Source organism: Pteropus vampyrus, unplaced genomic scaffold, assembly GCF_000151845.1.
Source record: "Pteropus vampyrus isolate Shadow unplaced genomic scaffold, Pvam_2.0 Scaffold86, whole genome shotgun sequence".
NCBI lineage: Eukaryota > Metazoa > Chordata > Mammalia > Chiroptera > Pteropodidae > Pteropus > Pteropus vampyrus.
The window spans coordinates 3,475,837-3,499,385 of record NW_011888867.1 but is presented as its reverse complement, the minus strand read 5'-3'; the positions used below and the strand labels follow the sequence as shown (position 1 = coordinate 3,499,385).

Sequence of the window (23,549 nt, the reverse complement as noted above, 5' to 3'; positions counted from 1 at the left end):
TTGGAGAAAACTAATGGTGGAGAAGAAGGTTAGTTTTGTTTTTATTTTAAATTGAGGCGAAAGTCACATAACACAAAATTAATTATTTTAAAGTGAACAATTCAGTTCACTTTAGTACATCCGTGTGCTGTGCATGCATAGATAGATACTATAGTTAGATAGTATCTAGTTCCAAAACATTTTCCTCACCCTAAAAAGAAACCCTAAACCCGTTAAGTATTACTCCCCATTACCCTCTTCTTCCAACCCCTGGCAACCACCAGTCTGTTTTGTTTCTAAGGATTTACCTATTCCAGATATTTCACATAAATCGAATCTTAAAATGTGTTAACTCGTGTCTGGCTTCTTTCACTTAGCATACTGTTCTTAGGGTTCATTGTAGTGTGTATCAGTCTTTCATTCCTATTATGGCTGAGTAATATTCCATTGTATGTATGTACCACATTTTTTCCCCATTCATTCATTGATGGACGTGTGTGTTGTCTCTGCCTTTTGGCTGTTGTGAACAGTGCTGCTGTCAACACGCCTATATGTGTATTTGTTTAAGTACTTGTTTTTAATTCTTTTGTGTATATTCCTAGGAGTGGAATTGCTGGGCTCCACCGTAGTTCTGTGTTTAATTTTTCAAGGAACTGCTATACTTTTTTCCATAGCAGCTGAATCTTTACGTTTCCACCAGCTGTGTATAAGGGTTCCAGTTTCCCCACATCCTCAGCAACTCATTTTCCGTTGTTTGTTTGTTTGTGTTTATTTTAGCCATCCTACTGGGCATGTGGTGGTATCTCACTGTGGTTTTGATTTGCATTTCATTAATAACTAAAGATGCTGAGGATCCTTTCCTGTGCTCATGGGCCATTTGTATATCTTTGAAGAAATGTCTATTCAAATTTTTTGCCTTTGTCCAATTCTTTACAATTGGACTTTTTGCCTTTTTATTATTGAATTTTAAGAATTCCTTATATAATATGGATACAGATCCCATATCAGATATATGATTTGCAAATATCTTCTATATTGCGGCTTGTCACTTTGCTTTCTTGATGGTGTCTTTTGAAGGACAAAAGTTTTTAATTTTGTTGAAATCTAATTTATCTTTTTTTTTTTTTTTGTCACTTGGCTTTTGGTGTAGTGAAATCTAGGATTTTTTTCCCCATGAAAATTAGTATTTAATTCTGAATTTATCAGTCCTCTTTTTTGATGATAAAGACTAGTAGAAACAGGAGAATAATCTAGATAAAATCTCATTGAAATACCCCAAAGTGTAGGTTGCAATGTTTCATAAAGTTTAGGATCCTTAAGCCACAGAGAAACACAACTCAGTAGAATTGGAGGAAGGTGATTATGAATCCTTTGTTTTCTTTTCATCCTAAAGGGACTTCTGATTTCTTGCCAAGACTAGGGGATGCAATGATGCTCATCTTCTGCCTGGCAAAGGGCAGACCTAATTCTTGGACCCTTGAAATGTCTGGCTTAGTCTTGTTTTGTTTTGTTTTTAGACCTCAAAAGATACATAGCCATCCTTTTATATCTGAATTTTAAGCCACTAAAATCAGGAGAGGGGAAATGTCAGAGTGTGTCTTTATTGACAAATGAATCTTCAAACTATACGGGGTAAAAATACAACCTTGATCTTTCTGCCAACTCGTGTCAGACTTCTCCTAGAATTAAAAAAATGTTCTCTTCCTTATAGTGGAGATTTTAGGTATTTGCTTATAAGTACTCGAATACATGTATATGTATGTACATGTATGTGTATGTGAGAATATATAGATAAGTAATTTTTTTTAAATTCTAGTTTACAGAAGGGGACAGGAAGGCCTGTGGCTTCCAACAAGGCTATCACCTGTGCAGAGCTCGTCTTGGATGTCTCACCAAAGACACAGAGAGTCATTCTAAAGAAGAAGGTAAGAGAGCTTAGAACTTGGGGATTTAGAATAAAAAATTTTTAGCGTTGGAGGGGTCACAGGTCCCCTAGTCCAGCCCCTCGTTTTGCAGCTGGGGAAACGGAAACAGGCTGCAGGACACTCAGGGTGGGAGCCCTGGTCCGTGTTCTTCCTACTGTCCCCTGACACCTGCTCTAGGAACTCCAGGCCCTTTCTCATCTTCGATGCCCTTTTCAGAGAACTTAATTTTTGAACTTATTTTTTTTTTTTTCAAATTTGTGATGTCATTTTCATCACTCTATTTTTCTATTAGAATACTCTCCTAATCTACTTTTTCCTAAAGTTAATGGGAAAATGATCAAACTGACTATTTTTTCTCCCTTTTTTTGCCGACATTCTTTTCAAGTCAGTTTAGGGAAATGTTTATGCTAATAGACCGCAATAAAGAGAAAGACAGTAAAATTTGGCCAGAAATATTACAAATGATAAAAGGACTGGTAATAAATAGTTCACACTTCAAAAAAGAAAGATGTTTGAGAACACAGAGGTGCAGAAGTCACTTTAAGAGGAGGGAGATCACCAGCTGTAATTATTTGAAACACGTTTACCTGAGGGATGTGTTCCTGAATATTTTGCATATAGTGGAAATCATATAATACAAAAATCACCCTGACAGAGGAAGTCTGTTCACCACCTCAGTGGCCCTAATGCTGACGAGGATGCCTTTTTATCATCTAAAGTGGCATCACGTGTGGTGGCACTATGTAGATTGTTTATGATTCATTTGGCTTTGAGGTTACACAACTCATCAAATTTTTAATTGAGGGTTCGGTTCAAATTATTTCAAATTTTGCATCAAATGAAACCTTAATACATGTCTTTCTAATTCAGCTTTATATTTTTTAACGGCTTCTTTGAGATATAATTTATATACCATACAAGTTACCCATTTAAAAAATATAGTGCAGTGGTTCGTAGAATATCCGCAGATAGGCGTAACCATCACCACATTCAGTTTTTGAACATTTTTATCTTGAACATTTTTATCAGCTCAAGAAGAAACGCCGCATCCCTTAGCCATCACCCGCTTCCTCCCAGCCCTCAGCAGTCACTGATCTACTTTCCGTCTCCATTGCCTTCCCTGTCCTGGGCTTTCATGTGAATGGTCTTTTAAGAGTGGCGTCTTTCACTTAGCCTGATGTTTTCAAAGTTCATCCATCTCTCACTCTGTCAGTACTTGCATGTGTATTTTTATATCATGACGGTTCCAAGTCACATTCAGATTTCTTTAAAATGTTATTGCACTCTTATTTAAGGCTGTGCCAATTATTGTGAGATGCATTTTAGAAATAAGCTTTGAGAACGGTGGTGAGGAGGCAGAGTAATTGAAAGTAAGCAGGTTTTGAGATTTTTATTGAGAATTTTGAAAAAGAAAAATTTGAAAAGCAATACTCTGAAGATAAAAGAAGTAGCAGTTCTGACAGAGTCAAGCAAATTGAAAACAAGTAGAAGAGCCCTTGGAAGGGATGATGTCAGGTGACTTTCCAAGGGTGATCACTTTGTGTGGATATCGGGGTGCATATCAGCAACTCAGTAATGAGACAATTTATCAGATGCGATACCACCAGCTGTATTCAGCAAAACACGGATAATAAATACATGTGTAATTTTCAAGGGCCAAATACCTTGAAAGCAGACAAAATAGGTCTTTTAAAGAAGGTTTTATAATTTACACAACAGTTTCACAGTTATTTCATTTGATAAGGACGAAAACTGGTTTTAGTTTTTTTGCTTTTCATTTTGAAAGACTCAAAAATCGGCAGAAATTCTGTAGAAGTGATGCTATGATTTCGATTTATCCCGTCACTGGAGAGGTTTACTTCAGCTCTTGATTAAGGCAGTATCGCCCAGCCTTCACCACTGTGACTTGAAGTTTCTCTTTTTTTCTTGTATTTAGTAAATATTTTGTGCAGAGGTACTTTGGGACTATGGAAATATCCTGTTCCTCATCAGATTTTTTATTTACATATGTATTAGCTTGGACTGCCACAAAAAAAAATACTATAGGCTGGGTGACTTAAACAATGGGAACTTGGTTCTCACAGTTCCTGAGGCTGGGAGGCCCAAGACGAGACTGCTGGCCACTTGGGATCCCTGGTGCATAGACTTCTGCCTTCTCACTGTGTCCTCACATGGCAGCGGGAGGGGAGGTGCAGAAAGCAAGCCCTTTGGTGTCTTTTCTCATAAGGGCACTAAGTCCACCGGGAGAGCTCCACCCTCATGACCTCATCTAAAACCACTGTCACCCAAAGACCCCATTTCCTAACACCATCAAAACTGCTGGTCAGGTCTTCAATGTAAGAATGGCGGATAGGGGGCACGATTCAGTCCATGGCATTGTGTATGTCGCCACGGGTTTCTGTTTTATTCACCGAGTTATCTGTTACTGTCAGTATTTATTTTTATGCTTAATTCTCATATTTGGCCTTTCACCTTCTGTGTCTTTTTGACATATGCCCCTTATTCCTTGAGCACTTCCTTCCTTTCTGGCACAGCAAGCTATTCCACGCTCATCTTGTACTTTGCATGTACGCATCCACACAGCCCTGTGGACTTCTGCCTTCTGCAGTCTCATTGGAAGGTTTTAGGACTTCATCGTGGGGGAAAGTAGGGAAGGGAGCTGGAAAGAGGATGGCGCTGCTCATGTTTTTAAATGGAAATTTGGGTAGTTTCCAACTATGATGAGTCTGTACATATGGGCGGGCAGTAGAGGAGTGCGTGTATGAAAACTTGATTTCACCTGGGCATCGGTGCTTTGATTCCCCGTCTGGGACATCTGCAGGATAATCGCGATGCTTTTCATGTGGTTTTGGTGCTGCAGATAGATGTATTCTCTTACTGCGAACACAAAGCAAGCGTGTGGGGATTGCAGATGGAGAAGTGCGGCTCAGTTTCATCTCTCTTTGCAGACATAGGAGGCAGTAGCACACGGTAAAAAGAGCATCATATCTTTCTAGGCTTGAGTTCTGGCTTTGTCACTTAAAGATGTATCTGATAGTTCACATTCCTCGCTGAGCCTCATTTTCCTCCTCCCAGGTTTGTGAGAAGGATCCACTAAGATAATGAGCGTAAAGTGCTGTGTAAAGAGATGTAATCATGATAACATAGGAAACATTTATCAGGGCTAGACCCTGTGCCAGGCATGTGCAGGGTGCCTTGTCTCTATTGCACTTATCATAAGAACCCTAAGAGGTAGCTTATTTCCTGAAACAGAGACTCTGAGAGATGTAGTCAGCTTGTCCAGGGTCACTCAGCTAGCAAACGGTGCAGCTGGGTTTCAGATCCTGCCATTTGGCTCCACGTTTGACTCTGTGGAATGTGGTAGCAGAGATGTCTTTCCAGCGCAGGGGCAGCATGTGGAGGAGTTTGTGCTACCCAGAAGTGTCTGCTGCTCTGGAGGAGCGCCCTCCTGCTGAGAGTGGACGTGATCCTGACAGGTGCGGCTGGACTACATGTTCCCATGGAGGAGTTTTAAAGATGGTCAGGTGCTGCCAAAGGGGAAGCACGCGGACCGCGTTGGGAAGGCCACATGGCACAGTGGCTGTGTGGGTCGGCGCTGGAATCGGGCTGTGGAGATTCACATCTCTGTCCCCCCATCCCCCATCTACTAGTTATGTGTCCATGGGGGAGTTCTTTCATCTCATTAAGCCTCAACTTTCTCATTCGTAAGGATAATTAATAGTATATACCTCACTGGATTGTGTTGAAGGTTATATGAACTACCTACATGTAAGTCCCATGGATCAGTGGCTGGCACATAGTAAATTATCAATAAGTATTATCATATTATTGTTGTTACTGTTATTACTTGTATGTAGTGGATTATATAGACTTTCATGGATTGACCCGGAAGTCCAAGTGTTGTTTATAAAATATTCCTAAGTAGAAAATATTTAGAATTAACAGTAATCAACTTAGTATAACCTTGAATACAGTCAACTTAATACTTGAATACAATCAATGTGTAAACCATCGACATGGGATACTTTCATCACAAACACAGAAGGGGAGAAGACGTGTGGTAAACTCTGGCTGTCAGCCAGTTCTGAGGATTACCAGTGATCACAAATTAAGACTATCATACACGCTTTGCATAGTTGGATCACTCTTTATGGTAAGGGCACCCAAGGGTCACCATCTGGAACAGCAGTTATCATAGCAATAAAGCTCATGGAAGTGAACAGGCTAAATAAACTTCAACTGATTAGTTTGTTCAGAATAAGAATAAATTTTTCAAATTTACATCACTTGCAATTTTTGGTTGTTTGGTTCAGGAGTTTAGTATGTTTCATCCTAAATCCAACTAGGGATTAACAACAATGAAAATTTGAATTAAGAATTTATGTGACATGGAAAAATGTCTTTTGGTACAATTTCTTCTTGGGAGCTTATTCAGCCCTGTGCGAAGCTCTCGAAGCTGTTGTATGAGGCTGCAGCTGCACGTGATGGCTCTTTCTGTGTTTGCCACCAGGAACCAGGGAAGCGTTCTCAGCTGTGGAGGATGACTGGGACAGGCATGCTGGCCCATGAGGGTTCTTCCGTGCCTCACAACCCCAACAGGCCCCCAGCAGCCCGCTCCACCGAGGGGTCCGCCATCTTGGATATTGCTGGTCTTGCTGCTGTAACTGACAACAGGTAATTTTCTAGGCAACTTTGGGTTCAAGTTCATTGCTTTTAAATTCAGACTCAGAGGAAACCTAGACCAAAAAGCGAGAGTCTATAAACGAAGTAAGAATTTGTATTTTTATGTGTGTATTTTTGTCAGTGACAGAAACCTGTCGCATTCCCAAATATGAGCATTGGGCCTGTATTTATTTTTTTTAAGCTATTATGGAAATGCCCATGGAGATGTTAAAAAATTTAAACAATAAAAAGATATATTGTGAAAATCGAATGCTTCTTTCATCCAAACCGCCATCCACCATTGCTCCCCAGACGTGAACAATTTCTTTTTATAAATCATTTTAAGAATTCCATTAAATCTTTTGAAAGCAGAAATAAATTTTTTAGAGAATAATCAAATGTGTTCTTATGGTTAACTCCTTGGGTTCAAATCAGCTCTTTAACTTTGAATAAATTATTTTATTTGCCTGTGCCTTAGTTTCTCTATGAAATCAGTGTATTTGTTTCAGGTAATACCTTATTTACTTCCAGAATGATTTCAGATGTCTAACAAGTTACAATCCAATATGAAGCTAATGTGTTTGGAAATAAAACAGCAAAGACTGTTGAAAGTATTTAAAAATATGTTTAGCAGACAACCATTCTCATACTACATGACAGCTAGTCACTGAGAATGCAAGAACCTATATTATTTTATATATAATGACCATTATATATAAATATGTACATATAATGAATCCTTAAAGTGTTACTATTACTTTGTGCCCCCCTTTTTGTTGGCTTTCCACTTTGTTTTATCCCCCTTTCCTCATTAAGAGATATCTAACTTCCGTAGGAGTCATGCTAACTGTCCATTAGATTTTAAGAGTAGAGAACACTGGAAAGAAGAGGAGCGAAGCCATGACCTTGGTGTGCTCTTCGGGCCTGAAGTATGTGACTCAGAGGACTCACTGCGTTTTCCCTTATCCCAGGTATGAGCCGCTGATGCTAAGAACGCCTGATCGCAGGCGAAGCACGACCCAGACGTGGAGCTTCCGAGAAGGGAAACTGACCTGCGGGCTACGGGGGCTGGTTGTCCAGGTGGGTGGGCTTTGACATCCACAGTAGCAGCTAGCAATGGTTGAGCCTTCTTTGAAACAAAGCGTTAATTAGGATATACGGGATAAGTTGTTAAATGGGCAAAACGAAGTACGGAGTAAATGTGTATTATCTCGTTTTAATCAGGAAAGTCAAGAGACTTTTGTCGTGCACCTCTGTGTATTTACAGGGAAAGGTTTCTGAAGAGATGTAAGAACTGTGTTAGGGATGGTGGGTTGCCTCTGAGGAGTGGGATTTTTGTTTTTATTGGCTTATTTGGATTTTTTTTCTTTGACATAAATAACACATAATTTTAAGAAGGAAAGAGAAATGTCAGCTAAAAAAGGCCACCACTAAGTGAGATGGATTAATTCGAGGCCCATGCAGTTACTATAACAGCTGCACCAGACTTTTGTCAGGTGTCCTCTGAGACGGTGACTAATCACTGTGCGGTCCACATGCTCCCGATTCTGTTTGGCGTTCTGAGTGGTGCCAAATAAGCATTTAGTTGTCACAGCAGACGTCACGATGGAGATTGCTTGTGGTCAGTCTCCTCTGGCCTCTGTTCAGCCAGTCTACCCATGATGGACTCTCAAGTACTATAGAAGCAAATATGTATTTGGAAAATTACCAGGAGTTGGATGTTCTGCCCTTCTGGCTTCAGGCCAGGAATGAGACCGTGGGTCTGAGGGTGAGTGGGTAGGAAGGTGTTCCAGAGGTTTGGGCTACAGCCAAACACACGTGTGACTGTGTGTGTAGTTCCGCCTCAGTGGGGTTCTACCCCAAAAGTCAACACTAGAACATCAGGCCCTGGCTAGAGAGCTCTGAGTATGTCTGTCCCTCCGGGTGACACTAGGCTGTCCTTCCATAATGGGAGGTTGTCATCTGGGGTTGTGAGCAAAACTGTCAGGAGGCTCCGACTGCTATTTGGTGAGATTTATTTTCTTTATCTCTATTGCCCTGAGCTTTTTTTCATCAAAGACAAGTTGCTTACTTATATGAAGCACACATCTGGAATGGATTTGTGATTTTCAATTAGCAGTACAATTCAGACTTCTAGAGGCAAAAGAGGGCTTGTTATAATTGTTGGGCTCCCAGTCTGACCCTGTCTTTACTTCTGGTTTGCTTCTAAAGCCCATGTAATTCCGATTCTCTTAGAGCATTACTCCCCCCACCCCGCTTCCCACCCCTCAAAAATCCCTTTTGGTGTTTGTTGTTTCTCGAGTCTATTTTATCATTTCTTTGGTTGTGAATAACCCTATAATAACAGCATTCAGTAAAGCTGAATGTGTTTTGGTTAGGGAAATAAGCTTGTTTCAATCATATTATGCTGAATAAAGTAATTGAGGGCATTTTAACATTTAAAGTTGTGTATGCACTTTCTTTCTAAACTTACAACAGTCATAAAAGCTTTCTCCATGTTGAAATCTGTCCTACAAACCCAGTTCAAAGTATCCTGTTCATTACTCAGTATTTAAAAATTACCACAGGGGATCCAGACACTAGCCATTGTCTTCTCTGGCCCTGTACTTGCCCTCCCGCAGGCCTCATCCTGTAGACTTCCATTGTACTTGGAGCATGCAGCAAGGAGGTACTCTTGTGCAAAGGCCCGAGTAACTGGGCATCGGACGACATTCCAAGCTCCCTATTTTGTTTTAGAAGAGGCACCATCTTTTGAATGTTTAGGTTGATCATTTAGCAGTAGGCTGTTTGGGGAGGTTTTCAACTCTAAAATATACTACTTATTGGAAAACTGATGATAGTGATAATGGTTTTATTTTCAGAATGCTTCAGATTTTTCAGCAAACCCTAATGAGAATGCTCAAGATAAACAGGGCTTTTGGAAATTTTTTTTAAAGCTGATGGCTAAAAGTTATTATTAAACCGGGATACTCTATTCATAGAATTACCTTGTTCAGAATTTCTTAAATTCATGTAGCCTAACTTTCCATCTTGCCCAATTAATTCTACTGTTTTTCCTCATCTGTAAAGCTGAAAAAATAGTAAATGCTTTGCCATACATTGCCTATGACCTTTCAAAAGAGAATTTAAATTTAGTAACTTGTTTCAAATGACATGTTAAATTATCAGAGTCAATGCCTTTACTTTTGCCTTTTCTAATAGATCTCTGCTCCCTCTTTTAGGCCAAAGGAGGGCTTTCTGGTTTGTTCGATGGGGCTGAAGTTGTTCTTGGTCCTGACACTTCCATGGAGCTCTTGGGGCCAGTTCTACCTGAACAGCAGTTTATTAACCAAAAAATGAGGCCTGGCTCTGGCATGTTATCCATCAGAGTCATCCCAGACGGACCAACTAGAGCACTCCAGGTGATAATTTATCTTAAGAGCTGACATGAATGAATCTCAGTGTGCTTTTTTCCCTCCCTAATGATTAGTCAGTCATTCAACAAATATTTATTGAATTATTTATGCTGGATATGAAGATACAGTGTCCTCATTTATAAAACGGGGATAAGACCCACCTCACAAAGTTGTTAGAAGAATTAAAGTATAAGTAAATGTAAGATGATGTAAAATATAAAATATAAAAATTAAAGAATGCCAAGAACAGCACATATTAATATTATCAATCATTACAGTATACTTACATATTATATATTTAAATGATTGACCTATTAATAACATTAACAACAAGAAGGTGCGAGGTCCCTCATCAGAAAAGTCAAACGTTGTGTTACAAAAGTAGGATCGGAGGGTGTATGGAAAGGATTTTTAGCCCCAGATTTGGAGGCTGGAGGGGCTTCCTAAGAGAAGTCATGTTTAAGCTGCGATCTAAAGGTTAGCTGAGAGGACTAGCCAAATCAGGAAGGAGAGGAGTAGGGCTGGGCCCTAACGATGAGAGTGTTCATTCAACAGCTATTTCTTGAGCACATATTAGAGCCAGGCACGGTTCTAGGTACTGAGCACACGCTGGTGAGTGGACAGACAGAATATCCTGCCATCTTGGAGCTCACATTCTAGTAGGTAGACAAACAATAAGCAATAAACACAAATAAGTTATATAGTATTTGGGAAGTTGGAAGGCCTGGAGATAAAAGAGGGCGACCCAACTGGCACATGGAGTATGCTAAGAAATAAGGCTGAGGATAGAAGCAGGGGCTAGATCATTAAAAGCCTGGGTTTTTTTCCGTGTCAACAAGGAATCAGAGAATGACATGAAATCATTTTAGATCACTCACTCTGGCTCCAGTCTGGAGAACTGGAGTAGAGTGAAACTGGAGATAAAGACCAGTTAGGAGACCCTTGCAGTAGTCTAGGTGAGAGCTTGGATGACCCGAACTAGAATAAATAATGGGGTGGAGTTAGGAGATTGGAGAGAAATGATTGAAATGAATAGGAATGAACGCTTATTAAGGAGTAGAGTCAGTCAGATTTGGTAATGGAGTGAAGGTGAGAATGAGAGAGAGGAAGGAGGCAGGATTGACCTCCAACGTCCTCCTTTGGGCAACCAGGAGCAGCACGGTAGTCCATATCGCTAACTAATGAACACAAGGTAGACTTCCGCTTCCGGGGAGAGTGGGGGTTACATTTTGGGCTTATTACGCGTGTGATGGCTACATGAACATGTCAGAAGTCAGTATAAATATGAGTGTAAAGCTCAGAGGAGAGATCGGCACTGGAGATATGGACTTACCAGGTCCGTATCTTAATTCTTAGAGAGCTAAGGAAAAAGAAGTTGGTGTGTAACAGCGACCGCTCCAAGAGAGGGCATCATAATCCATAATACCTTTAAAAAAAAAAAACACCCCTCTTTAAGGCAAAATTCAAGGCAAGATCTTGAGTTTTGCCTGTTTTGACTTGAGCTGTAATTCTAGGTCACCTGTAGATAGACACCTAATCGCACTAGAAGAGGCTTTCCAGGTCTACAGTGTGTTGTCTGCCATGTAGACTTAAAACCAAGTTTGCTTCACAATTCCGTAAATCTTACCTTAGTGGTGCTTTGGAAACATTTAACTTCTGTCGGGTTATTGAGTGTATAGTGAGTTTTGACTGACACAGTTGATACGGTACAGGTTTCGCTGTGGAAGTATGAGCCTTCTTAATGCAGTGTTTGATTTGACCTCAGATCACAGATTTCTCCCAACGGAAAAGTGACCGTTCATCATATGAATTGGATGAGCTTCCTGTTACTGAACAAGAGCTGCAGAAACTGAAGAATCCAGATAGAGAGCAGGAACTGGAAGTAAGTTTTAAATATCGCAAGTCTATTTCTTTATCATAAATTTGGTTAGAATTTTGCTCTGCGGTTTTCTCAGTTTAGATCTCTTTTCTTTCTGCTCTCAACGAATTCTAAATATGGATGTTGCTTCATGATGTTTAATATTATCACAGCATGAATGTGTGAATATGTTAGCTAAGCGACAGGCTACCGTTGAATCAGAACGTAGCAGATGTTGCTAAAATAAGATGGCAGTAAAGAAAGCTAAACTCTCTGACTTTAACTGGACCGAAGGTAGAGAATAATCAAAATAGATTTTTGGGGGGCCCCAGTTGCCTGTGACATCTTCCTTCCCCTCTGCCTGTTTGGGATTTGGGAAGAAAGTGTAAAGTTTAAAAAAGAACATGAGATGAACACGAAAAAGCACACTTATTTCATATTTATTCAGTGATTTTTTTAAAAATCAAAGACCTATCTGTAAAGCAGTGTGTTGGATATTATGGTAGTTCAGTGAATAACTTATTATGAGCTTGCACCCCAAATAGAGAAAAAGATTCCCAAACTATTATTTTCCTGTAGTGAAATACAGAATATCATCAGTGCCCTGACTGAGGTATTACCATGTCAGACTGGGGTTCCGGTCGGGGTGGGGAGATGACAGAATTTGAGCCATTAGGGTGAATAATATGACTCTCCTCAGAGGGTTTCATCTGCTCAGAGGTACAGTAGAGGTATTTAAAGCCATTTATTTCCTTGTATTCTCTTGGCCACCTTGAGCTCTGTTTTAAATGTCAAGTGTGTCATATTTTGGTTTCCTTTCAGGTGCTTGTGAAGTTGGAAGGTGGAATTGGGTTGTCCTTAATTAATAAAGTTCCAGAGGAACTGGTCTTTGCAAGTCTTACAGGAATCAACGTGCACTATACACAGCTGGCAACCAGTCACATGCTCGAACTCAGCATACAGGATGTGCAGGTAAGGGGCGGGGGTTCAGAACTTGTCAATCTTGTGTTCTTGCTGAACACCCAGCCAGATCCATTGTTTGATGTTCTAAACACTTCAGTGCTTTGGCAGAAAGCTAGAGATGTGGAAGATATAAAAAACTCAAATCAAACTTCTAAAGATTAAAATGAAATGAAAAATACACTGGATTTAATGAATAGCACATGACCATTGCAGAAAACAAAAGTTTAGAGAACTTGGAGACATGACAGTAGAAATGTCCAAATTGAAATACGTAGAAAAACAGTCATACCTCATTTTATTGTGCTTCGCTTTATTACGCGTCACAAGTATTGCGTTTTTACAAATTGAAGGTTCGTGGTAACCTTGCATTGAGCATATCTGTCGGCACCATTTTTCCAACAGCATTTGCTCACTCCATGTCTCTGTATCACATTTTGCTAATTCTCACAAGATTTTAAACTTTTTCGTTACTGTTACATTTGTTATGATGATCTGTGATCAGCGGTCTTTGATGTTACTGTTGTAATTGTTTTGGGGTGCCACGAACCACTCTCGTATAAGAATGCATGCTTAATTGATAAGTGTCGTATTCTGACCGCTCAACCAAATGGCCATTTCCGTGTCTCTCTCCCTCTTCCCTGAGACAGAACAATACTGAAATTAGGTCAAGTAATAACCCTATAATGGCTTCTAAGTGTGCAAGTGAAAGGAAGAGTCACATGTCTCTCACTTTAAATCAAAAGCTAGACATAATTAAGCCTGGTGAGGAAGGCGTGCCACAAGCTGAGATGAGTGAAAACTAGGCCTCTTGCACCAAACGGCCAAGTTGTGAATGCAAAGAGAACATTCCCGAAGGAAATTAAAAGAGCTACAAATGATAAGAAAACAAAACAGCCTTAATGCTCGACATGGAGAAAGTTTTAATGATCGGGATGGAATATCAAACCAGCCACAACATTCTCTTAAGCCAAAGCCTAATCAAGAGCAAGGCCCTAACTCTCTGGCAGAGGTTGAGGAAAGAAACCATCTCCGTAACATAGACATAGAAGATGCAGCAAGTTGTCCAGAAGATCTAGCTAAGATAGTTAATCAAGGTGGCTACACTAAACAACGGACTTTCAGTGTAAACAAAACAACTTAATATTGGAAGAAAATGCCATCTAGAGCTTTCATAGCTAGAGAGAAGAAGTCAGTGTCTGCCTTCAAAGCTTCAAAAGATAGGTTGACTCTTTCGTTAGGGGCTAATGCTCATTTACCATTCTGAAAATCCAGGGCCCTTAAGAATTATGCTCAGTCTACTCTGCCTGTGCTCTGTAAATGGAACAACAAAGCCTAGATGACAGCATGGTTTACAGCATGGTTTGCTGAATATTTTAAGCCCGTTGTTGAGATCTACTACTCAGAAGAAAAGATTCCTTTTAAAAATATTTTTGCTCATTGACAGTGCACCCAGCCACCCAAGAGCTCTGATGGAGACATACGATGAGATGAATGTTTTCACACCTGTGAATGAACACAACACCCGTTCTGCAGCCCATGCCCATGCATCAAGGAGTCGTTTTGACTTTCAAGTCTTACTGTTTAAGAAATACATTTTGTAAAGCTATAGCTGCCATAGATAGTGATCCCTCTGATGGATCTGGGCAAAGTACATTGAAAATCGTCTGGAAAGGATTCACCATTCTAGATGCCATAAAGCAGTGGGCCAACCTTTTTGGTACCAGGGACCAGTGCTCCTATGAGAATCTAATGCCCGATAATCTGAGATGGAGCCGAGGCGGTGATGCTGGCACTGGGGAGCGGCTACAAATACAACCGAAGCTTTGTTTGCTGGCCTGCTGCTCACCTGCTGTGTGGCCTGGTTCTCAACAGGCCATCGACTGGTACTGGTCCATGGCCCAGTGGTTGGGGACCCCTGCCATAAAGAATATTCATGATTCATGGAAAGAGGTCAAAATGGCAACATTAACAAGAGTTTGGAAGAAGTTGATTCCAACCCTCATGTATGACTTCAAGGGGTACAAGACTTCATTCAATGGAGGAAGTTAACTGCAGATGTAGTGGAAATAGCAAGAGAACTAGAATTAGAAATGAAGCCTGAAAATGTGTTCAAATTGCTGCACTCGTACGATAAAACTAGAACGAATAAGGAGTTGCTTCTTATGAATGAGCAAAGTGGGTTCTTGAGATAGACACTGCTCCTGATGAAGATGCTGTGAAGATTGTTGAAATGACAACAAAAGATTTAGAATATTACATATACTCAGTTGATACAGCAATTGCAAGTTTTGAGAGAATTGACCCCAATTTTGAAAGGAGTTCTGTAGGTAAAATTCTATCAAACAGCATCGTGTGCTACAGAGACTGTAGAGTCCATTGATGAGGCAGACTGTTGTTGTCCTCTTTTAAGACATTGGCCACAGCCACCCAGCCTTCAGCAACCACTACCCTGACCAATCAGCAGCCGTCAACATCGAGGCAAGACCCTCCACCAAGCAAATCGCTAAACGCTCAGATGATGGTTAGTGTTTTTTAGCAATGTACATACCTTCTTTCATTAAGGTATGTACATTGTTGTTTTAGATCTAAGCTCATTCACACTTATGTGCACTGAGAAACCAAAAAATTCATGTGACTCACTTTATTACGACATTTGCTTTATCACAGTTGGTCTGGAACCATATGTACAGTGTCTGAGGTATACCTGTAATCCCCCCCTGAAAGAAAACAGTATCTGTTACCTTTGGGACAACTTCGAGCAACCTAATATATGGATAATTAGAGTTCCCAAAGGACAAGAGAAAGAAGGGGACAGAAAAATTATTTGAAGAAATTTGGCCATAAATTTTCCAAACTTAATGAAAACTATAAACTCAAAATAGCAACTCAAACTCAAACCTAAACACACACACACACACTGCATGAAGGAAAACCAAGGTATATCTTAATCAGAGTACTCAAAACTAGTGAGACAGTTAATTAAGAGGATATTTCTATCCTGAATGTTTCTATAGAGCTTCCAAATATATGAAACAAAAACTGATAGAACCAAAAGAAGAAATAGACAAATACACAATTATAATAGAAGATTTCATTACCACTCTCTGAATAATCGATAGAACAAAGAAGCAGAAAGTCATCAAAGATGTACTAGATTTGAACAGCACTACCAGCGAACTAGACCTAATTGATATTTATACAGCACTCCACCTAGCAACAGCAGAAAACAGATTCTTCTCAAGTGCACATGAAACATGTCCAAAATATGTTTTTGGACCACATTGGGACCATAAAGCAGTTCTCAACAAATTTAAAAGGGTTCAAGTCACAGAGAATAGGCTCTTTGATCCCAATGGAATTAAAGTAGATATAAGGGGAAACGGTTAGGAAAATCCCCCAAATATTTGGAAACGAAATAATATACTTCTGAATAACCTGTAGATCAAAGAAGAAATCAAAGCAGAAAGCAGAAAACATTGTGAACTGAATGAAAGTGAAAACAACATATCAAAATTTGTGGGATGCTGCTAAAGCTGCTTAAACAACAACAAAATAAGCATAAGAAAGGAAATAATAAAGATCTCAATGGAAATCAGTAGAATAGAAACCAGCAGCTATTGTAGAAAAAAATCAAAAGTGATTCTTTGAGAGGATCAATCTGATCAGGAGAAAAAAGAGAAAGCACCAATTATCAATATCAAGAAAGGAAGAGGTGCCAGACAAGTCAGAAAATTGACAGTTCTCTAGTAGAGTGGAGCTTTTGGGGGGAGCTGCAGACTCCTCCCGCCAGGCTGTTGTGTTCTTGATTGCAGAGCTGTTGGTGTTTGAGGTCACTGTGGACCAAAGAAGGGTGAATGAGAATGACAAGTGAAAATGCCACAGAGCTCACTGTTCTTCCTGAGTCTTAACTAATTTTCTCTGACAAACGATTTCGAGATTGTTACAAACCTTTGACGAACTTTTAGAGTTCTGAAAAAGTTCATTTTGATGCTTTTTGCCAGAGTTCTGTTGTCATGCTGTCAAAACAACTCCTCTCTCTTAACATCATTCCTGGGATCCTTCTCCTTGCCAGCCTCCGCCGAGATCGAAATGCTATTATTCTCGCCGGTCTTCAGTGAGAATATATTTTTCCAACTGCTGTTGAGATAGAGTCAGGTGGCGAGGGTACGTTCTGAGCGGCCTCCGTATTATGAGACCCCACTCAGAGGTCAAAGCGAGAACTGAGCCACTGGTCTGTTTTTGTTTTGTTCCCTGCCTTTTCACGTCCTAGGTGGACAATCAGCTCATCGGTACCACGCAGCCTTTCATGCTCTATGTGACTCCCCTGAGCAATGAGAATGAGGCCATTGAGACAGGCCCTGCCGTGCAGGTGAACGCAGTGGAGCTCCCCAGTAAGAGTGCACTGACCAACATCTACAAGGTGGGCGTGGACTGGGCGCGGTTCGTGTGTCCCCTCACAGCCGAGCGTCATGGCTGCAGTGCAGGGGGCGGGTGCAGATGGTCCTTGGGGGCTGAGTCACACGTGACTTAACACATGGTGCAGAGGAATTGACAAGCACTCCTCTTAGCACCCGACATTCTCAATTGTGTGTCCGGTGACCTTGCAGGTGGTAGTACTGAATCCACAGGGGCCGCAGTCAGTATTCCGCAGAGCGAATTCTCTGTAGGAAAGCGTAGCATCTTCTAGATTGATCAGGACCAGGCATTTTAATGACCTAACGCAGATAGGTCATTAAAATCGAGTCACCCAGAGACTATTGGAAAAGGGGTGGTCGGGACATCCCTTATATAAAATACCACACCATTTACTAAGATAGACAGTCCAAAGTGATAAACTTTCTTTCTTGGAGAACTCTCCATGTACAAGGAGCTGTTACAGCAGCAAATTCTAGAAAGGTAGGAGCTAAGGGATTGCTTCTCGTATTTCTGGTCCTTTATCACCGGTGTCGATGAGGTCAAGCCTGCACGTGGCCCTCAACTCCACAAGCCCAGTCGTGCTGCTCCTTAAACTAGCCGCCACCATGTGAGTTCAGTCTGCAAAGTTCACCACCGCAGGGCGTCTGAACGTGTCATCCTGACTAACATGACACAGGCACCCTGGGAACCAAACACTACGGTGGGGAATTGTCTACTAAACATCTAAACGTTTTGGCTAATTGTAACAATGTAGATAGAGAGGTGAGCCAGAAATAATTTGGCTATCTGACTATAACATCGCATGAGTAAAGAAACCGTGTCCCGTCACTGAGGCCTTCTCAATGGCGCAGCAACATTTAATGAAAGTTTTTTCTGGTGTTCACCCATCACAATTTCTTTATCAGCGTTTCTTTATCTCTAGCATCTGATGATCACAGCTCAGAGATTCACGGTGCAAATTGAGGAGAAACTGCTCCTCAAGCTGCTAAGTTTCTTTGGCTACGATCAAGCGGAATCAGGTAATGTTGAACGTTCTAGGTTTGTCTCCGGGAATTGGCCCGAGGATGGCATTTTCTAGTCTGCTTGTGAAAATAGGTATTTTGGGGTACCTGACTAGCCCCCTTTCCACTTCATAGCCCGAGCTAGGAAGCTAAGGTTTGTGTTTCAGTTGTTTTCTTTCAAAGTACTGCTTGTTGACAGATTGAGGTCTATCCGTACATGAAGGAAGCCGCCCGGAGGTGCCCCAGAATGCCAGTACGCTGTTCCTCTGTGTTTTGTATTTTTTGATTCACCTGCTTTAGGATAACGGAAACGTTGCTTGTTATTCAGCAAACCACCTTGTTTCCTAACCTGTGTTTATTAAACAGACTCAGGGCCAAGAATCAGAACTCCCTTTGGCGGTTCTCTTTGGTTTAGTTGAGGAAAAAAATGGGCTGGCTTTAACTCCTTACCTTTTGACATTCATACCCTTATGCCTTTCAGGTTTTTAGTTCCTTTACTTCGGGGAGGGGAGTAAGAAGGACTGCCGAAAGCCTTTTCTGGCAGTGCTACAGAAATAACAGGCATTGTCTCTTTTTAGATCCCTCACTGTGGCCTGTGCAAGACTGTATCTAGAGCCTAGAATGAATTGAAGTCAGTAACACTTAGTCTTTTGAAGACTAAAGTAGATATTAAGCCTGAAGAAATGAGAAGATCGAGATTTTTATGTTTATTGCCCATGTTAGCTAGAGAAAAAAAAAATCACCCGGATGTGCATACATGTGTACATACATACACACAATGCACGAGAAATAGTTTAGCCCTTTTTTATCCGAGACTTAAAATTTTTAGTGTATTTGGGACCAAGAGCAAGATGCTGTCTGTTAAATGCTGTGTTTTCCACTTCGGGTCGGAATGCCAGTTTATTTTCATGTAGACAGCCACTGGAGAGCCTGCCTGCCAGGTAGCCTTTCTCTTTCGGTATCTTCCTGAGAATTTACTTCAGATTTGATTGGATATGCTTTTCTTGTAAGTTTCTCTAGATAAATTTCTCCCCCAGCATTGTATAGTGAGTGAATTAGCCTTCTGTAAAATCCTCGCCTGCCTTTCATTAGACTGTATCTTCTGCCTTCTTTAGCTGTTTCTGTTTCCTGAATACAGATAAACAGGTTTCTATAACAATATCTTTTTTTTTTTTTTAACCTATTTCCTTTTTTCTCTAAATGGAGCTACAATAGCTTATGGTATAAATTTGTTCGATAAGTAGATATGTACAGTCCTTTTGGTTTTATTTCTAAGGCACATGAAGCCACGTGAAAATAAGCTGCCCAAACGGGTGGGGTACAGTATCAAGTCAGAGAGCACACTGCTGTGTTTTAGCCCATGTTAATCCTTTTTACTTCACGAGAGAATAAGTAAAATGCATGCCTCAATGGTGCTGTTTAGAGGACGGCCACCCTTTGGGGAGAGAGGGTGCTTCTTGTCATAAAGTCGGTTCTTTACAGCCTGCAGTCTGTTTCTTTTTAAGGCCTTATGTTTTGTTCACATTCATTATTTATTGGTCATGTTGTTCATTATGATTCAGATAAACTCCACTCCAAGTACGTATTTGAATATCATCTTATGAAATAAATTCAGAAAATCTAGGTCATTTATAATAATAATAGCAACAACAACAACACAGTTTCTGGAAAGCTCATTGCCAGCAGACACGCCCATGACCTCTGGCGTTCCCACCTGGGTTATTTTTTCCCAAGTTGATATCTGCCAGATGATATGGAGCCACAAATCAAAAGATTAAGCTGTTGTGCTTTTTTCATAAACAACATGAAACAGATCTGCTTTTAAAAGGAAATGGCATCATCAGGATACTGTAGATATTACTGAACCCTGAAAAACTAAATTAGAGAGATAGATGTTTACCTTTTTAATGAATTTTTAAAACTGTGAATCAAATATTTAAATCATGACACTTCAGGAGATTCAATTTTTTATTAAACAATTCTACCTTTGTACCAGAGGTGGAAAAATATGACGAAAACCTCCACGAAAAAACAGTTGAGCAAGGCGGAACACCAATTCGATACTACTTTGAAAATCTTAAAATCAGCATTCCCCAGATCAAGCTGAGTGTGTTCACCTCCAACAAGCTACCTCTGGATCTTAAGGTGAGTTGATGTCTGGACAAGTTTTTAAAAATGACTTTTCCTTAGATAAGGATGAGTGTGTTTATTATTTGCTTTCTCTGTCCGATGTCATTTATAGCAGATATTTTTACAGGTTTCATTTTTTAGAGGGTCTATTGACTCATTATATATAGAAGCATGTGTCTTTTTTTTTTTAGTGTTTAAGTATGACTTTGCTAAAGATTAAGGAGTAACAAAAGAGCAAACACAGAATTACATTAGGACCCGTCCCCTCTCCTCAGCTCTTGGCTCATCTCAGTGAGGTGAACGCCTCCTTCCTGGGGCTCCTCCCAGACTCAGGAGGGAAGCTACAAACCAAGGCAGTGTCTCCCTTCTGTGCCCAGGATCTGCCTGTCCTCCCAGTCTCTCAGTGTCCGCCTCATCTTGAATGGCCGACATTAGAAATGTCTGCCACCTTCAGGGAGGACTCAGCCACATACCCACTACGCACAAAGATGCGGCCTCGCCTACCCCTATGCGTGCCCGACAGATCCAGTCTGAATACCATCTTCATTTTCTGCAATAAAATCTATTTTAAATAAAGGGTGGGGCTGAGATTCGAATCTAAGCCTGTCGGTCTCTAAAGTCTCCCTCTCTGTTTTTCTTCTATACCGTGCGGCCCCACTAGAACATGAGGAGTCAGAGAATTTTAGGGGCACAGCAGCCCTCAGGTGGTCCCCTCGCGCACTGAACAAGGATGCTGGAGTTGGAAGTGTTGTGTCTCTCGAGCCCGTGTGGGTAGTGATAGCAGGAGGAGAAGTCAGGTGATCGCTAGAGTCTTTCCTTAGGTCGAGTGTAAATCCACCTCCGTCAGGTGTACCCACTGCTTCTGGCCTTTTCTTCTGTTGCACTTGATGATGATCATCAAGGCACCCACTCTCCTAACCTCCAGCCTAAGGCTTTTCCACCACCCACTTCTGCTTCCTTTAAGATGCTCCAGGATGGTCTCTCTCTTTGAATAGGATTAGCCAGAGAATGAACAAATAAGCAATAAACCTGGAATCATACATTCAGATGCCTGCAGGGGCTGTGCCAGCAATGTGAGTAGGGAAAGCAGGCCGTGGGGACCGTGGCCACGGGGTATGCCCGCTTCACCTGCGGGGGCGCAGCGCAGCTCAGCGCCAGCCGGTCAGGGTCACGGGGGAATGCGAACCCAGGGTTGCCAGAGCTTCAGATTTTTTAAGTGAAGCCGGAAATCTGGATTTTTATGTGGAATCTCCTGGTTTTTAAACATTGGCAACGAATTTGAGTTTTTTGTGTTTTTTTTTAAACCTTGCGGGCCTAACAAAACACATGTGTGGGCCTCATGTGGTCCACAGTTTGCCAGCTCACCACTTCTGAAATAGACTTACAGGTAACGAGACAGTAGTCTGGTCAACTTCAGATTGTGTTTGGATAAGGACGGGGCAAGGGTGGCCGGTTCGCTGAGGCGGCCGCGGGCCGAGCGGCGGGCCGCTGGCCACACCAGGGGGGCGTCGACTGCCCCCGCGGCCATCCTGAGAACAGTGCAGGGTACCCTTCCTCACGGGCTATCCTGTCTGCTCAATTTGCTTTAATTTCATGTTTCCCAGGAGACCGAAGATATTTATAATTAGCATGGGAGTCGGGGGGAAAACCATGGGAAAACCACTATCTTGCTAATATCCACAAGTATCCACTTGACTTACGTGACCCTTTGGGACGGGTTGTTTGATAAAATATATATTCCCCCAGAACACTTGGCACTCGCCCAGCAAACCAGTGTGAGGCATTTCCTGCGAGTTAAGGACTTCTTGTTTTTTAAATCATCTCACTAACACAGACACCTAAATATTCCTTTCAAATTGCTCCTAGCAGAAAACTCACCCCGGACTGACACAGGCAGAGTCATTTTCTCCAGCTGAGGCAGCTCCAGGGCCCCGCACACGGTTGGCGCTGGCGTGCACGCTCTGCATGCGACAGACCCAGAGTCATTTAAGGCGAATGTTTCATTTGGCACTATGTTTAAGGAACATTTTCAAGATATTTTCAACCGATTGTTAAGCAAGTTCAGTGGAGCAGTGCCCTGACCGGGGCACGCTAATACTTCAGGCAGGGTGCTGGGAACCTCAGAGTTGGGACCTCAGAGTTACATTCTCAGCTTGTGGAAGTCACCGTTTTACTGTGCCGTGAGTTCTCTAAGTGGAGTCTGGGACTCATAAAATAATGTCACTTATTCAAAGAGTTTTCTAACAGCGTAGTATCCCGTCATTAGTCGCTCTTAGGAGGAGCAGTATGCTCTTTGAGATGAAGACACAATGGCCGAACGTCTGTGCTTAGGCAGTGGCGTCCCCATCCCGGAACAGGAATCACAGGAGTCTGACTAAGGGTAGCCGTGTCTGTGGTACCGAAGGAATAATTATCTTGATTCCCTTGACTCCACGCCAGAAGCGAGGCTGTCAGAAGCCTCAGGGTTTCCACTGGGGATACGTTATTGCCCGGTTCAGTGTCTGTTCCGAAGGGCTCGGAGCAGTTTCGCATCTGCTATCTCAGCCGGGTTCCTTACCCTGCGATGGAAGACGGGGAGATAGTAATAGTTCCATTTCGCAAATGCAGAGTCGAAAGCAGGGCATTCCTCCCCTCCCCCCATTCTCGCCATTCTCCTCCCGGCTTTGTGTCTTAGGAGAGTAGAAGAGCATCAGCGAAATGCCAGGGAGCCAGGGAGCCAGGGAGCCAGGGAGCCAGCTCCTGTGTTCTTCTGGGTTTTTTTAAAGATCAAAAGAGGCCAGGGGCCTTGAAAAGGTTTCACAAGGTGGCCTACAGCAGTCCTTTTCCCATTTAGAGCATTGGGGTATCACAAAAGAAGGGCTTTAATTGAGCAATCTAGTTTGGAAGAAAACCCACATTTTAATGGTCGGAGAGCAAGAGGGTGGGGGAGGGGGAATTTCAAACAAAGACGCTATTTAAAAAGCCTAAAACTGTCTTCTCAAAGGCTTGAAATAATTTGTTGGGAAACTTCAGACCCTTTACTTTTTTCCTCCCCTTCCTAAATAAAAACCAGATTTGTTCAAGGAAAAAAGATCCAGTATTGTTAATTGTATTTCAGAAAGTGCCAGGGAGGGAAATATCCCTGAGGTTTTAAACACCGTCCCAAGAGGAAAATGGGCAAGTACCCTGCTCCACATAAACAGTCTCTGTGTACCATAAATAAACCTTTAAAGAATGAATT

The 23,549-nt window shown here is 41.5% G+C and overlaps 1 protein-coding gene across 1 annotated transcript in view; it reads left to right on the top strand.

Moving 5' to 3' along the window:
• The window catches only part of VPS13D (vacuolar protein sorting 13 homolog D), a 226,076-nt gene that overhangs the window by 112,151 nt on the left and 90,376 nt on the right, over positions 1-23,549 (top strand). The window contains exons 56-64 of the mRNA XM_023532655.1: positions 1,796-1,904; positions 6,415-6,578; positions 7,538-7,646; positions 9,788-9,967; positions 11,727-11,843; positions 12,642-12,791; positions 17,053-17,202; positions 18,121-18,217; positions 20,196-20,344. Coding sequence (XP_023388423.1) covers positions 1,796-1,904; positions 6,415-6,578; positions 7,538-7,646; positions 9,788-9,967; positions 11,727-11,843; positions 12,642-12,791; positions 17,053-17,202; positions 18,121-18,217; positions 20,196-20,344 — 1,225 coding nt within the window. The remainder of the gene's footprint in view (positions 1-1,795; positions 1,905-6,414; positions 6,579-7,537; positions 7,647-9,787; positions 9,968-11,726; positions 11,844-12,641; positions 12,792-17,052; positions 17,203-18,120; positions 18,218-20,195; positions 20,345-23,549) is intronic.